General features: G+C 33.4%; 4 protein-coding genes across 4 annotated transcripts; all 4 read right to left on the reverse strand.

Moving 5' to 3' along the window:
- Positions 1-3,035: 3,035 nt before the first annotated feature.
- On the reverse strand, positions 3,036-4,578 carry LOC106325965. Its single transcript, XM_013764015.1, has one exon. The coding sequence runs from the start codon at positions 4,525-4,527 to the stop codon at positions 3,361-3,363; it is 1,167 nt and encodes a 388-aa protein (XP_013619469.1). The 5' UTR covers positions 4,528-4,578; the 3' UTR covers positions 3,036-3,360.
- A 1,915-nt stretch (positions 4,579-6,493) lies between these two features.
- LOC106322833 (histone H2B.7-like) lies at positions 6,494-7,175 on the reverse strand. The gene has a single exon (XM_013760975.1). The coding sequence runs from the start codon at positions 7,107-7,109 to the stop codon at positions 6,681-6,683; it is 429 nt and encodes a 142-aa protein (XP_013616429.1). The 5' UTR covers positions 7,110-7,175; the 3' UTR covers positions 6,494-6,680.
- A 642-nt stretch (positions 7,176-7,817) lies between these two features.
- On the reverse strand, positions 7,818-9,212 carry LOC106321382 (actin-depolymerizing factor 4). The gene is made up of 3 exons (XM_013759667.1): positions 9,071-9,212; positions 8,238-8,503; positions 7,818-8,155 (listed from the first exon to the last, which is right to left on the reverse strand). Exons 1-3 carry the CDS (start codon positions 9,071-9,073, stop codon positions 8,005-8,007), a joined length of 420 nt encoding a protein of 139 aa, XP_013615121.1. The 5' UTR covers positions 9,074-9,212; the 3' UTR covers positions 7,818-8,004.
- Positions 9,213-9,645: 433 nt separating this feature from the next.
- LOC106324726 (actin-depolymerizing factor 3) lies at positions 9,646-10,953 on the reverse strand. The gene is made up of 3 exons (XM_013762697.1): positions 10,828-10,953; positions 10,081-10,346; positions 9,646-9,990 (listed from the first exon to the last, which is right to left on the reverse strand). The coding sequence occupies exons 1-3, from the start codon at positions 10,828-10,830 to the stop codon at positions 9,840-9,842; spliced, it is 420 nt and encodes a 139-aa protein (XP_013618151.1). The 5' UTR covers positions 10,831-10,953; the 3' UTR covers positions 9,646-9,839.
- Positions 10,954-14,427: the final 3,474 nt, after the last annotated feature.

Below are 14,427 nucleotides of genomic sequence, written 5' to 3' on the forward strand. Positions count from 1 at the left end.
AGAGAATAACATTTTTTTAGTGCTAAAAATACACTAAAATAGTGTGATTTTGACTAAAATAGTGTTATGGGTTAGAGATGCTCTTAAAAAATATTTGTAAATTCATAAGACATGGGTGTTGTAAACATATAAAAACATATCATATACTTTATAAGCAGACAATAATGCATTTTTTTAACCAAAGTACCTACATATAATGAATTTTAGTATAAGGAAAAAAGTAACCTAATGTCCAGGAACCACGGTCTAGTAAGAAGCCTTTTGAGCCACCGTTCCAATGGCGGTAAGATTAACGGCTCATATTGGTTTCGATTAACTGGAGGAATCAATGGAAGTGAAGTGAAAGGAGTAAGGACCGAACGCAACGTACGTAGCCACGAAGATATATGCTAAACGGCGTAGGAATTTCATATTTTCATAATATTCTTTGCTATCTCTTCGAGATGAACTAAAATTAAAGAGATGATATTATCACTTCACTACTACGTACTCTCGACCATCCAATTAAAACAAGGATATGATGTCATGCAAATTCGTACGGTAACGTTTACGATATATTATATTCCCATTAGTCTTGTGGATCCCTAGTCATCTGCCATTTTTGTGTGTCACTTGTTATGGATTGTATTGGATTAATGTATACAATTTATTTAATTTATTCTTCACTCTTGCACGATTTAGCTCAAGAGCTGTACAAGTTGAAATTTGCTACCCTTTTCGTTGCATATTATTATTATTTATACGCGAATAGCATTTCAGGTAAGAGTGTGTGTGGTAGCATAGTGGTTTCACCACTAAAATCAAAAAATAGAAATTAGTTCCAGCTACAGAATTGATCAGTTGTATAAGAATATCGAGTTACGTTATTTAAGATGTTGCATTGTGAAACCAATAGGAAAAGAAGTATAAAGGTGGCCGACAACAAATAAGGATTCAGAAGGCACCGATTCATGAGACTAGGCATACAACAAAACACTACAAAGCAGTTTCATATTGTTATAAAATATATTTTGTATGTAGTAACAGCTTATTTCTAATTCAGTCTTCAATTTTGAGAATAAAGAAGCAAGGATCAAATAACACCTTACCTCACGCAACGCAAGTAGCAACAAGCAAGTAGTTCATCATCAGCTTTTTGAGAATGTTATTCAGAAACAAAGTTTAACAATACTATTCAATTCGATGCTTACAGTTTTAATTTTATAATAAAGATGCTTATAGTTTTCGGATACCCAATTGTCATTGAATTGGTTCTCGTTACTTACCAGGATTAATTAGTTACATTTCAGTTGTTAGGTGATTGAAAGAGTTTTACTATTTTCTTTAAAACTAAGAAGAAAGACCGAAGAATGAGGAGTGAGTCGAGTGACGTAAACGTTGCATTAAGGAAAAGTTGCGTTAGATCTGATTACGGACAAAACGTTGCGTTAGATCTGATTATTCCGGTTCGGGTATTCGGTTATGGATAAAAATCCCAGGCCTAGTCATACGCTATAACAAAAACGAGTTTGATTATGTATAGTTTCTTACCGACATGTGTTTTAGAGGTCGATTGTTTTGAGTTTTTAAAGTAGTTTTAGTTTTTGATTTTCCAAAATCTATTTTCTATCCAATCATGATTTAGGTAAAGTAGACTTCTTACTTTGTAGAAAAACTAGTCTTTGATCCCTTTTATTTTTTTCTACCTAAAAACCAAAATCCACTTTTTCTTGGTTTTCTTTGCAATTTGCTACGAGCAAAAACCAAAAATTATTTTCTTATTTAAAAAAAATATTATTAAGTTTTGATAAATAATGTAGTATATAAGACTTACAGTTATCACTATATAAAGCACACAAAAAACGTAAAACTGCCCGAAATAATTAGAGTTTTATCTTCACTACTTAAATCCATTAAAACTTTATAAATTAAATTCATTTATTAACGTTTTAATTGATATTTTGTACAATAAATTTTATTGAAATATAATTATTATTGTATACTATACTATATTCGTGTACTTATATTTTTCCCTAATTTTAGAAATATTTTTTAATTTTTTATTAACTTTTTAATTTAAATTTGCAAATATTACTTATCAACAATTATTTAGTTCTAAAACTTTATATAAAACTGATGCGTATATAGTTAAATTCTACGCATAATATTTTTTGTAGTTAACCGTTAATGAATATATATATATATATATATATATATATATATATGTGTGTGTATTATAGTTATGGCAAATTTTAATAAGAAATTTGGTCTGCACATTATTTTTATATGTACGGATCTCTGCATTTATTATATGTACAAGTTTCTAATATAAAGTGTATATACATATAAATGTATGTTTAAACATATAATTAATATTTTAAGTTTATATTTATTTTTATTTAAACATAGAATTACATTATTTTGTGTTTCTTGTTTTTATTTTTAAATAAGCTTATGTGTGTTTTGGTAATAATATTTTATATTTTTTATTGCCATAATAAATATTCAACTATTAATAACATTTTCTTTTTATTATTTTAAAAACAAAAACCAAAAACTAAAAACTAGAAACCAAAATCTAAAATCACCATTCATGTTTTTCCAAAAAACTAAAATCTACTACAAAATCAAAAACCGAAAATCAAATTCAAAAATCTAGAAACCAAAAAACCAAAATCAAAAATCTAGAAACCAAACAAACAATCATCACCTTAGTATAAAAGAAATTCACTCTTATTACATTTCACGTTCACAAATTCACCCTTCTGGGTTTTCTAATCTTTCCATCTCTATGTTTTTTCCTTTACACTCTGTTTGAGTTTCTTCAACATTGGTTGCCTATAAGGCTTTAATGAATTTTCAGTGTTAAAAAAAAAAAGTAATACGCCCGTGAAATTAGCTATAGAAATGCGAATAAAACAATACAACCATGAAAAAAGCACTCATCAATAAATGTCTAATTAAAATAATGATACACATTTGATCAAAAAATAAATAAAAAATAATGATACACACAGTTACTTGAACAGAAGTACCTACTGCTACTGGCTTTATTTTTCTCCTTTAAGAAGATAGAGAACTTGCATCGAGAGTGGCATTTAGTGCATAATGGCCGAGTGCTTTGATTGTTAGGAACAGCTTCAAAGATTTTATTCCTTCACCCAAATTCAGGCCCCCCAAATTCAATGTTGCTTCCTGGATTAATACGTGAGATATCTCATATTACACATTTAGCATGTATGGCGACTTCGCAGCTAGAACATGTATAAAACCATAACATTGGATTTAATTGTCTTTCACAAATGTCACACCAGCTTTGACCACCCGCTTTTTTGTCACAACATAAAATGAGAGGATGCTCATTTGTCCTATGCCATGTCCTTAAAGGCAAAGTAGCACAAAAAAACACAAATTGAATCGGCAATCTTCACAGTCGAGCGTAAAACGAGAATTACTCATTTTCATGCATGCATCACATATGGACCTCTTGTAATATGCCTTTCTAAAATATAGTAGATGTGAATGGCCAGCATGGACAAATGGCTCAGAAAGGGAAAAACACCGAACGTCTACTTTCCTATTTTCATCATGACTTGAATAATTGAACCCATCAGATAATGTTGCACACTGCGAGCAATAGCTTGCAACTCTAAGATTGTCAACTTCCAACTTGTATAACTCAGTGTCCACGATAAATTTTTTCTTCATGGGAAGATTAGCACATTTTTTATGAAGAAGGAAGCAGCATTTCTCACAGACAAAGACGGAGTCAAATCCAACCGGATCTCTACATGCTTCACATCTTATCCACTCATGATCATAAAGGATATTGCCCTTGTGTAACTTTAAAGGGTGTTCGACATGACTAACATGACTGATCAAGCCATCACTCACCACCTTGTATGGTGTCATATCTTCTGTAACATATGGAATCCCTTCTAACTCTACACCATCCCATACATCACGCTCTATTGCACATCTGGAATGGACTGCATAGTTCGGGCAAACTAAGCAAGAATAAGCCCCATGGTGTTGACTTATACTTTGGTGACAAACTCCACATTTTGAATAATCAGGACCAATATGATAAGTGAAAGAAATGCGGTGATCATGACGATTGATGCTGATGACACGGGGCAAGCCAATACACATTCCATGGACAACAAAATCACACTGGTGACATATATAAGATCCATGATAGTCTTTTGTGTCGCGTTTCAGCCCACAAACATCACAAGCATATGAGATTCTCTTAGATATGCGAATAAGTTGATGTTGGTGGGTCTTTATATCCTCAACAACAAGGGGAGGTGGGATTCTGGTGGAACGAAGGCAAGAGGTAAAATCACAAATGTAACAATGATAACATACATTTCTTGGGTATTTTTCACATAAAATACAAGTCTTCTCGGCATCATCAGTAAGTGCATCAAAAGCGATTAACTTGAGAGGATGATTCGAATGACAAGGATGATTTACCTCGTGAGAAACGGACGCATTCCAAGTGGAAATATACATTGCATTCAATACATAAATAGAACAGTCCATAATTAGACTCCTTACATACCCCACAAGAAGCTGACACCTCGTTTCCTTTGACGATAAGTGGATGGCTATGACACAAGGGATGTTCGATAACTTGTGGCCATGGTTTCATCCCACAAGCTATATCCACCGTGATTTTACATGTAAAGCAAGTATAGCGCAGAGGCGGTAGATGTCCCCTACACAAAACACATTGATCTGACGAGTCATCATAATTGTTGAGCATGAGAGGATGCTGGGGGTGGGAAGGATGGTTGATCTCCAATGGAGCTTCCGTACATTCTTTATGTAACCAAATCGAACAGCCAAATTTATTGCAGAAATAAACACCGTACATATTTTCAGTTGTCTGGCAGCCACTGCATCTATGTGAATATGATCCATCAATAGTAAACCGAGCTGAATAGGAAAGGGGATGCTCGTGAATGTGTGGTTTATATATTGTTGTCGTTGTATCCATGTGTGAATCGATATGTATGTGAATTAAAGAGGGTTGGTAGATGAGGTGAAAAAATAGGAACCGGAAGACCTCATTTTATATGTATTTGTTGACTTATAATAAGTGTTAGCATCGAGAAGATTTTTTTAAAAACCCTTATCTTTGCAGATAAACAAAGAATCACGTTATGCCTTCGAAATACGGTAATAGCCTATGGCGTGTCGTCACACGTGTTTTCCAAATACATAAAACTTACCGATGATCACCTCTCCTATAAAAGAATACGAATAAGATTGCTTTTTTGTAGAGACAAGTATAAGATTGACTATGATTGAGGTTAAGATTATTTCTGAAAACCTGAAAATATATATGCTTTCTTTCAGAAACCACAAACAAAAAGATGGTTCTCTCATTCAACAAGAAAAAGATATATGCTTTATTTCTATATTCTATTCTATCTGTTTGAGTTATCTCTGATTCAATTTTCTTGAGGGTATTACTTTGCAGAGAAGAAAATGGGAAAATATTTGTGACTATTAAGTTTTATTAATATTCTTTGTATATCCATGGTTGATATATCTCTGTTTGAAATGTACTCAGTTATGGTTACAAATTGTCAACAACAAAATGTGAAATATACATGATATACATATTCTAAGGCAGTCGCAAAAGCATTATTAAACTTGAAACAAGCACATAAACTCTATTTAAAATACAAAATGTTATATCATCCCAAAGACACCTACGGTACCACTGCATATACTATATAGTATATATAACCCAAGTTATTTGTAAATGCAGACAAATAGAAATCATAGTAATGAGAATCATACGTTGGTTTTCTAGTATTCTGATCATATAATACTAGCCAGTTGTATCTATCCTAGCCAGTTGATTAAATTTGTCTTAACTTGATTTCTATATGTAGCTGAGCTGAGCGGAGCTTTGGTTGGTGTGGGTGGTGATGGTGTATAGGCGAGTGTAAACACTATCCTAAATATATGAATATAAGCTATAATACGGACATCGTCCTTTTAAGTTCTCAAACACAAACCTAAACTCAACAGGTTAAACACTAACCTAAACACACACAATCAACGTTTGTAAATGGATCTAATCTTGAAAAAAAAAGAGCATCTTAAACAAACAAATAAATATCAACTATGGAGGGAGGAGGATCGAATGCCACAAAAGCACACAGCAACATTAGAGGCAAACAAGGACATGAAAACTGATTTAACAAAAGCACATAAAAACATCAAACCTCTAGTGTAAAGAACAAGTCAGAACGCAAGTATGCATATCAGACATCATAACTCACAACACAGAACAACTAAATGATAACTCGCCATACAGATAAAAGGTTCAACTAAAAACGAAGACCTTCTTTCAACAAGTACAAGACAACGAATAATCAAATATCTAACAACACTGGTCTTGACATAAAAAAAGTACGATAGACAGAAGTCAAAGAACTCATACACAACTCAGATTATCATATGATCAGATTATAAGAAATCAAACTTAGAATTGGACCAACGAAATTAGGTTTATAGATGATATAATTAAATACCAAAGCTTTCAAAATATAAGAAGGGAGCTTTCAATCTCAACGAGATACATCGATTCGAAACATATCAATAGCACTACATACAAACCGTGAAATTGCAATACTGAAAAAAAAAACAAGAAAGGAACTCTAATTCAACTCATTAGTCTAGGAGCTGGTGAACTTCGTGACAGCCTTTGTACCTTCCGAGACAGCGTGTTTCGCCAACTCTCCGGGAAGCACGAGCCTCACCGCGGTCTGAATCTCCCTAGAAGTGATGGTGGGCTTCTTGTTGTACCTCGCGAGCTTCGAGGCCTCGCCAGCGAGCTTCTCGAAGATATCGTTGATGAAGCTGTTCATGATCCCCATGGCCTTGCTCGAGATTCCGATGTCCGGGTGGACCTGCTTCAGCACCTTGAAGATGTAGATCTTGTACGTCTCCACGCTCTTCTTCTTCATCTTCTTCTTCTTGTCTCCGCCTGCGCCTGCTCCGGCCTCCTTCGGGAGCTTCTTCCCGGCCTTTGGTTTCTTCTCCGCCGGAGCCTTCTCCGCTTTCGATTTCTCCTCCGCGGGCTTCTTCTCTGCCTTGGGCGCCATTGATGATTGCAAGTTACGAATCTGAGATCGGTTTGGTTTTTTTTTTTGCTTGGTCTCTACAATGACTTGAGAGATTCCTTTTTATATAGATCGTACGGATTGATGTGATTGGATGAAATAGTTTGACGCGGATCGATGTTTTTAACCGTTGGATCTTCTTTTTTAAATAGAAAGAGATCTACGGTTTAAAAGGAGTCTTTAAAAGAAGGAAAGCTCTCACACGTGATATACCACTTGGTGGCGGGGACTGTTCACGTGTCGAGTTTGGCGCATTTTCTGCTCCTCGTGAATTTTTCCTTTCCCGCCCCCTCCCGCCTTTCTACATCGGCCCATTTATTATATTGAATCCAGCCTAAGGCCCATTTAGAACTAGTGAGATCGAGACGTAACCTTCTCAACCCAGACTCGAACCCGACACCTCCGGTTCTCAAATTTCTTGGTTTGTTGTTAACACGTACGAATGATACTTTCTATGGTGAATTGGTGATAGATAAAGCTTTCTGCGTCATATCTACAGGAATTAGATGTTGAGACAAGGCTTGAACAACTATTTTGAATGATTCTAGTTCGAAGCCATGACCCCTTGTGTAATTGTATAAGTTGAAACATTCCATCACATCTCAGTCAGTATTCTCTTTACCATTTTTTCATCCACCATCTAACAAAGGACGCTCAAAAGGAATCATCTTTATACAAAGGATGCAAACAAACAGCACAAACGTTGGGATAACTTTCAATATAAGATGAAAACACTGTTCGGTAACAACGACGCAGAAGACGAGACCAGATAAGGATAGAATAAAGGGCGTTATGTTTTTATACAGTCGCAGGAAACTGTAAGAGCCAAAGAAGCTTATTCAAAGAGAGAGAGAGAGAGAGAGAGAATATTTGTTTTTTAATTGACACGGCTTTTGAAAACATCAAGATCCATCTCAGTTGGATCAGTCGCTTGAAGCTCCACTTGAATTCCATCAAGCTCACGCTTGAACCTGTCCTTGGAGCTCGCATAGATCATCTTGCTTCTCACCTTTGCTACGTCAGGACACCTTTTGGCAGACCACAACATTTAAACAATAAATACATGCAAATAATAAGAACAGAGAGATGAGAACCTTAGTATTTGTTTACCACGCAATGAAGAAAATCTTGCTCTTCTGGCAATTCTCCGCAGTGACAAAGTCGAAGTCATAAATGGCGTATCGGCACTCTTCAGCTGGGAGGCTCGCAGCAAAGTCCTCGTAGGTTTGAATAGGCTCACCAACTTTCTCAACAATCACTTGCTTCTGCTTCTCCTCGATCTTGTAAACAATGAAACGGTGCGTCCTCTTCGCCTTCAGTTCCAGGAACCTTAGCTTGCAGTCATCATGGACTGCCATTCCCGACGCCGCGTTAGCCTAATAAAATCATCAAATCACAACAAACAAACAAAAAAACACTAAGATTCACAACTCTTCTCCCACATTTCCAGATCCATCAAAGCTAAGCTTGCAACACAATGCTAAAAACCAAGGATGAGTCTAAGCAATATCAGCACATAAACCTCCATGGTTAACGATTTAGTAGACTTCGATTGCAACTATAGTCATCATGAGAGGTGAGACAAATCGATTTCAACACACAAGAAGCTCGATGGATCATCAACAAGCGAATATTATCATAGAAACGTTCAATCATTCGTATAAACTCAACATGAAACACACACGAAAGCACCAGATTCTTCCATGATTCGATTCTAACTAGCGACGAACTACAGAGTTGTGAATTGTTCGTCGGATTATTTATTCTTTCCTAGGCTAGATCAATAGCGTAGATGACGCGCGCACACACGAAATCTCAAAGATCTAATCGGAGGAAACAAATCCATCTTCTAGATCTAGTGAGCTAAAGATCGTAATCAATTCAGAGATTGAATAACTTGTAAACAAACGATATGAGAATAAGAAGAAAGATCGGAGTTTAACCATGGCTGAATCAAGACGATGTCAAAGACTGCTGAAAGGAGACGCAGAGAAGACGAAGATCTTTTTTCGAATATGAGTCTTTCTTTTCCTTTTTGTTCGGCGTTATTTGGAAGCTATATATAATCATAATAATTATTAATGTAGAGAAATTCATTCAACCTACTTTTTATATATTCTTCTATTTATGCAACTATTACTATATGGTCAGATTTTTATTTTTGTGTATTTGGTCAACATATACATAATATGAACTTGCAACCTTGTACATGGTCAGCTTATTAGTTTTGTTTTTAGTCAACATCTAATATGAGCTACCTATAACTATATGGTCAGCTTATTATCTTGTTTTAGTCAACATTAATAGCAGTATATGATTCAAAAAATTGTATTTTTTGCTGACAAAAATATTAAAACTTGCATATATGTTCTAAGATTCTAACTTGGTTTTATTTTCATTTTGTTGCATCAAAAACTTCAGAAGATGCTGACAAGCCAACCAACTTGGAATCCTAGTGATCGAAATCCGTATGTTCTAACTAGTTTTTGTATATTCACCACTAGTCTCACAAACATGCTTAAGACAAAATGTGCTAATAGGATTCATTTTTGGATAAAGGGTTTAGGGTAAACGAGAACGAGCCAGATCTCTTAGGTTTTAAGACAACACTCTAAGGACCAAAAATAAAATAAAGACAGATAAAAATGAAGCTGTTTTGGGATGGTGCCGTCACAGCAATAGTAGATGAAAGAAGTTCGATTTAACCGTTGCTCAATTGGCTCGGCTTTTGAAAACGTCGAGATCCATCTCGGTTGGGTCGGTTGCTTGAAGCTCTACTTGAATCCCGTCTAGCTCTCTCTTGAACCTGTCCTTAGAGCTCGCGTAGATCATCTTGCTTCTCACTCTTGCCGTGTCCGGAGACCTTAGCCAAAACAACAGGAGAAAAAAAAAAACAAAACAAAATTAAGCGTGATAAACTGGTTTTAGCAGAGAGGGTATGAAAGTTAGTTACCATGCAACGAAGAAGATCTTGCTCTTTTGGCAATTCTCAGCAGTGACGAAATCAAAATCGAAAATGGCGTATCGGCATTCATCAGCAGGAAGACTAGCAGCAAAGTCATCATGGGATTGACCAGGCTCGCCGAGTTTCTCAACAACCACTTGCTTCTGCTGCTCCTCAATCTTGTAGACAATGAAACGGTATGTCCTCTTGGCCTTCAATTCAAGAAACTTAAGCTTGCAGTCATCGTGGACTGCCATTCCTGACGCTGCATTAGCCTGTTGTTACCAACAAAACAAATAAACATTAAGATACAACTCTCTTCAAAAACACAAACACATAGACACTAGTAGACTCTACACCCATCTCCTTGAAACAGTTTGAACTAAACATCTCTAGTAAAACAAATCAGAAATGAACAATCTACACTTGCATATCAGCTATAGACTAAGTTCGATGAACCATCATCACCGGAGACGTAAGAGCTCAACAAACGGTAGACGTAACCCTAAATTCAAAGGCAACGCACACGGTTTCAAAATCAATTGGTTTAATCGAAACAGCAACGCTGGAATTGTAGAGTTTATCGTCCGATTAGTAGCTTAGATCAGTCACTCCGAGCATACAAACCCCAGAACATCAGAGATCTAAACCAACAAGTGAATATATCTCCAGATCTAATCTAATTAAACTTTAGGCGAGAACCGAAATTTGAATAATCAAAAACGCGAGACGAAATGGAACTCGAATCGAGCTTACCATGGCTGAATCAAACTAGTTTCTTGCTGAGAAGAAGAAGCAGGAGATGATGAAGATGAAGTCTTTGTTTTTTCTTCGGTGTGCGTCTTTTCTCTTCCTTTTCCTCGGCTTTCTGCGGAAGCCTATTAGTCCGAATGGGTTATATGTTTGAGGTTTTTAATTAGCACCAGCAACTTTTGATTTTTATTGTTTTACAACTAATTAGTTTACTTATTTAATTGCTTATGTATAAAAGCATAATATTTCATAAAACATGATTAAATTTAAGGACTGATAATTAAATAAATACTTATTTAATGAATTATAGTTTTATCTCTTATATAATAAAGCACAGGTTACTTGTTCAGATAAATTTTGACATTTGTCATTTGTCATGGAAATTAAAGAAAAAAATAAATGCAAGAAAAAAAAGAAAAAAAAACAGTTTCAAACAGTTTATATTTGTTTTCCTACATAAAAATAAGTCCTAATATTGCCCACACTAATACCATGATCTTACCATCTTGGAACGATTAGTCTTTTTTTATAAGAAATTTTATTCACAATGCTATAAATTTAAATTCATCTTCGTGTGCATTCAACGTAATTTCCTAAATTATTTACAATGCATCCGGTGACTATTTTCTAAATGTGATGAAATTTCAATTTTGCTGACGACCATATCACCACTCTCGAGTTTACAATTCTAAATCGACACAGTCTCTGCTAAACAGTTGCGCAACAATAGTTTCAAAGAAAAATTCCTTTGAGTGATCTATGGAGAAGCTTACTGAAAAGTTGACAGATGAAAATTGAAATTCAGGTTCGTAATTGTTTGCTTAATGCTAATTTTGTCATCAACCTTTGCGTAATTCTAATTTTTTCATCAACATTTTTCTCTTTTAGGCTCTAACAAAATAATTGTTTTTCGTTTCTTTTGCTCTTCTAAATATTGGCGAGATCTATGTATTGTAATGTCAATGCCGTTTTAAGATGGAATAAAATTAATTTTCGATTTTCTTGAATATGTTTATTTTTTTGTGGTTGCGACAATTGAGAATTACGGAGCTAAAGCACACTTACAAATAACAAAGCCCCTAATAAGTCTGAGAAGCACCACAAGAAAAAAAAAAAGAAATCGTGGTGATAACTTGAAGGTAAAAATGAGACCTAAGAAACTCATATGGATAGAAAACCAGAAGGGCTTATGTCTACTAATCAAGACTTAACCTTAGGTTAATCTTCTGTATATGTTTTCATAGTCTTATAGAAATGTGGTGATATTAGAGTTGTTTACTCGTGGACCAGTATACACTTTTGATTTTATTTTTCTTATGCAGTGTTACCAAATTTTGTAGATTTTCAGAAATAAAAATTTTGAGTAAATATAGCTAGCATTGAAAATGATGAAATACAAAAAGAAAATTAACATAAGAGAATAACAGAAAGACTAGAAGAGATATTGACATCAACTATCTACAAAAATAAGATTGGTGTTTTAGTTATATTGTGCCAGAGATTGATTTCCCTTAATTTTCATATACTTCTTCTTCTTTTTGGGCAAGAAATCACTATTTTACCTGCATTTTGGGTCCATAATGGACTGGAAGAAGATATTTACATCAAATTTTATTATTTAAAATTTACCTCTAATAACTTTCAATATGTCATATTTCAATGTAGATTCTATATCTTACATATATATTAAAAGAACTAAAAGATAACTAGTTATTAACATAATAAGTAAAATCTGAATCCACTACAAAATCAAATAATTAATTTTATAAGTTTATTATCCATAATTTCTAGAATTATTTTCTCCTACGTAGTACGGGCCCAAACACTAGTAAGTTTTTATTATGAAACGAAGGTCAGTAATTTATTGAAATATAAATACTCACTAGATTTCATTTCATAATATGAACACAAATGACTAGGGTTCGGGTTTCAGTTTTCGGGGTAAAAAATGCAGACTTATTCGGATATTTATGAATTCCACTTCGGATTCGGTTTGGATTTTTTCAGGTTCGGATAATACGTTTAAATTATTTAATATAAAAACAAATTCATATTCCCTAGACTATATTTGCGAAGTGATTTTCCCACATGTCTTTTCTACAATCAATTTCACAAAACAAATATGACATGGCTACTGAAATTGATGACATGGCTTCCGAAAAAATATGATATGGATAATTTCATTTAATGTTGATTTATATTTTTGGCAAACTTATTAGAATATGGCAATAATTCATATATTACATTTAATATTGATATTTCTTTTTGGTAAACTTTTTTAAAATATGGAAATAGTTCATACATCATCTATAAAATAAATATATTCATATATAACATTCCAAATTTTGAAATATTGTTATTTTGTATACTTATACAATTTGTATTACTAAAGCTTTCAAAAATTTATACAATTTTTTAAAGATTTAAATATTTAATCGTAAGATCATTACTCTTATATATCTACAAATTTTATAAATATTTTTAGGTTAAATATTTGATAATTATACAATTTTATATTATTTTTATTAGTTTTATACAAATTGATTTAATATATATCAAATATATATTAAATATTAGTAATAAAATAGTTAAATCTATAATATTTATTTTTAAATATAAGTTAGATTTAAAAAAAAAAAATTACCGCATATGGTGCAAGAAAACACATAGTATACCTTAAAATCTAAAAAATAAAAATATTATATTATATATAAATTTGAATAATGTGTGTCAAAATATTTAAACTTAATATATAAATTGGTTTGAATTAAATATTTGGATAGAGAATCAATAAAAAATATCAAGTAATTTTGGTGTTTTGAGTATTGTTTAGCTATTTTTTTAACGACTTCAAAGTGAAAGAAAGCCAGCATAGAGTTGCAGGTACAATATAGAAACCAGAAACCAACAAACTGCTCAATCTAAAAAATATCTATGAGCAAGAAAATGACGCTTCTCTCTGAATTTGATGACGAAGCCCTGGTCCTGCTAAAGCCAAATATGATTGGAACCTGCCATCACGGAGCACGCTCTTAGCAATTTCGCGCGCCACCTTGTTAGAAGCAACAGTCTCTGTTTCAAAAGCAACTGATGTAAAGGATGCACACAGCCTGTTGATTCTATGTAGTAAAGCTCGGAAGTGCGGCCATTTTGATGGTTGCATCACCGCCTCAATCAGTTAATGGGAATCAGACGCCACCACAATCTCCTGATACGCCAAGTCCCTCGTACTGTTTAGCGCCCAATCTAGGCATCTCAGTTCAGCCGTCAACTTGTTAGGAGAAAAGGTTAGTCCTTCATATTGTTTAGCTATTTTATAAATTAATTTTTACTATATATATATACTAGATTAAGATCTGCACCTTGCGCGGGATAAAAATTATATATATAAATTATTTTATGTATTATATGTTCTTACATATTATGAAATAATAAATATATATTAAATAATTAAAAGTCAGTAACTATTACATATATAATAAAATTGGTGCGAACGTATAAATCAATTTTATTAATACAAACAATTTTTTTAAAAAATTTGATAGGATATGTAATTAAATTTAAATGATATTAACATACATAGTATATTTTTAATATTAATGT

This window comes from Brassica oleracea, chromosome C2 (genome assembly GCF_000695525.1).
Source record: "Brassica oleracea var. oleracea cultivar TO1000 chromosome C2, BOL, whole genome shotgun sequence".
NCBI classification, from domain to species: Eukaryota; Viridiplantae; Streptophyta; class Magnoliopsida; order Brassicales; family Brassicaceae; genus Brassica; species Brassica oleracea.

Coding starts and splice junctions, on each gene's coding strand:
- LOC106325965 (XM_013764015.1), bottom strand. CDS start 4,527: ATGGACTGTTCTATTTATGTATTGAATGCAATGTATATTTCCACTTGG.
- LOC106322833 (XM_013760975.1), bottom strand. CDS start 7,109: ATGGCGCCCAAGGCAGAGAAGAAGCCCGCGGAGGAGAAATCGAAAGCG.
- LOC106324726 (XM_013762697.1), bottom strand. Junction 9,991..10,080: donor AAGATCTTCTTCGTTGCATG/GTAACTAACTTT, acceptor GTTTTGGCTAAG/GTCTCCGGACACGGCAAGAG.
- LOC106321382 (XM_013759667.1), bottom strand. Junction 8,156..8,237: donor AAGATTTTCTTCATTGCGTG/GTAAACAAATAC, acceptor GTCTGCCAAAAG/GTGTCCTGACGTAGCAAAGG.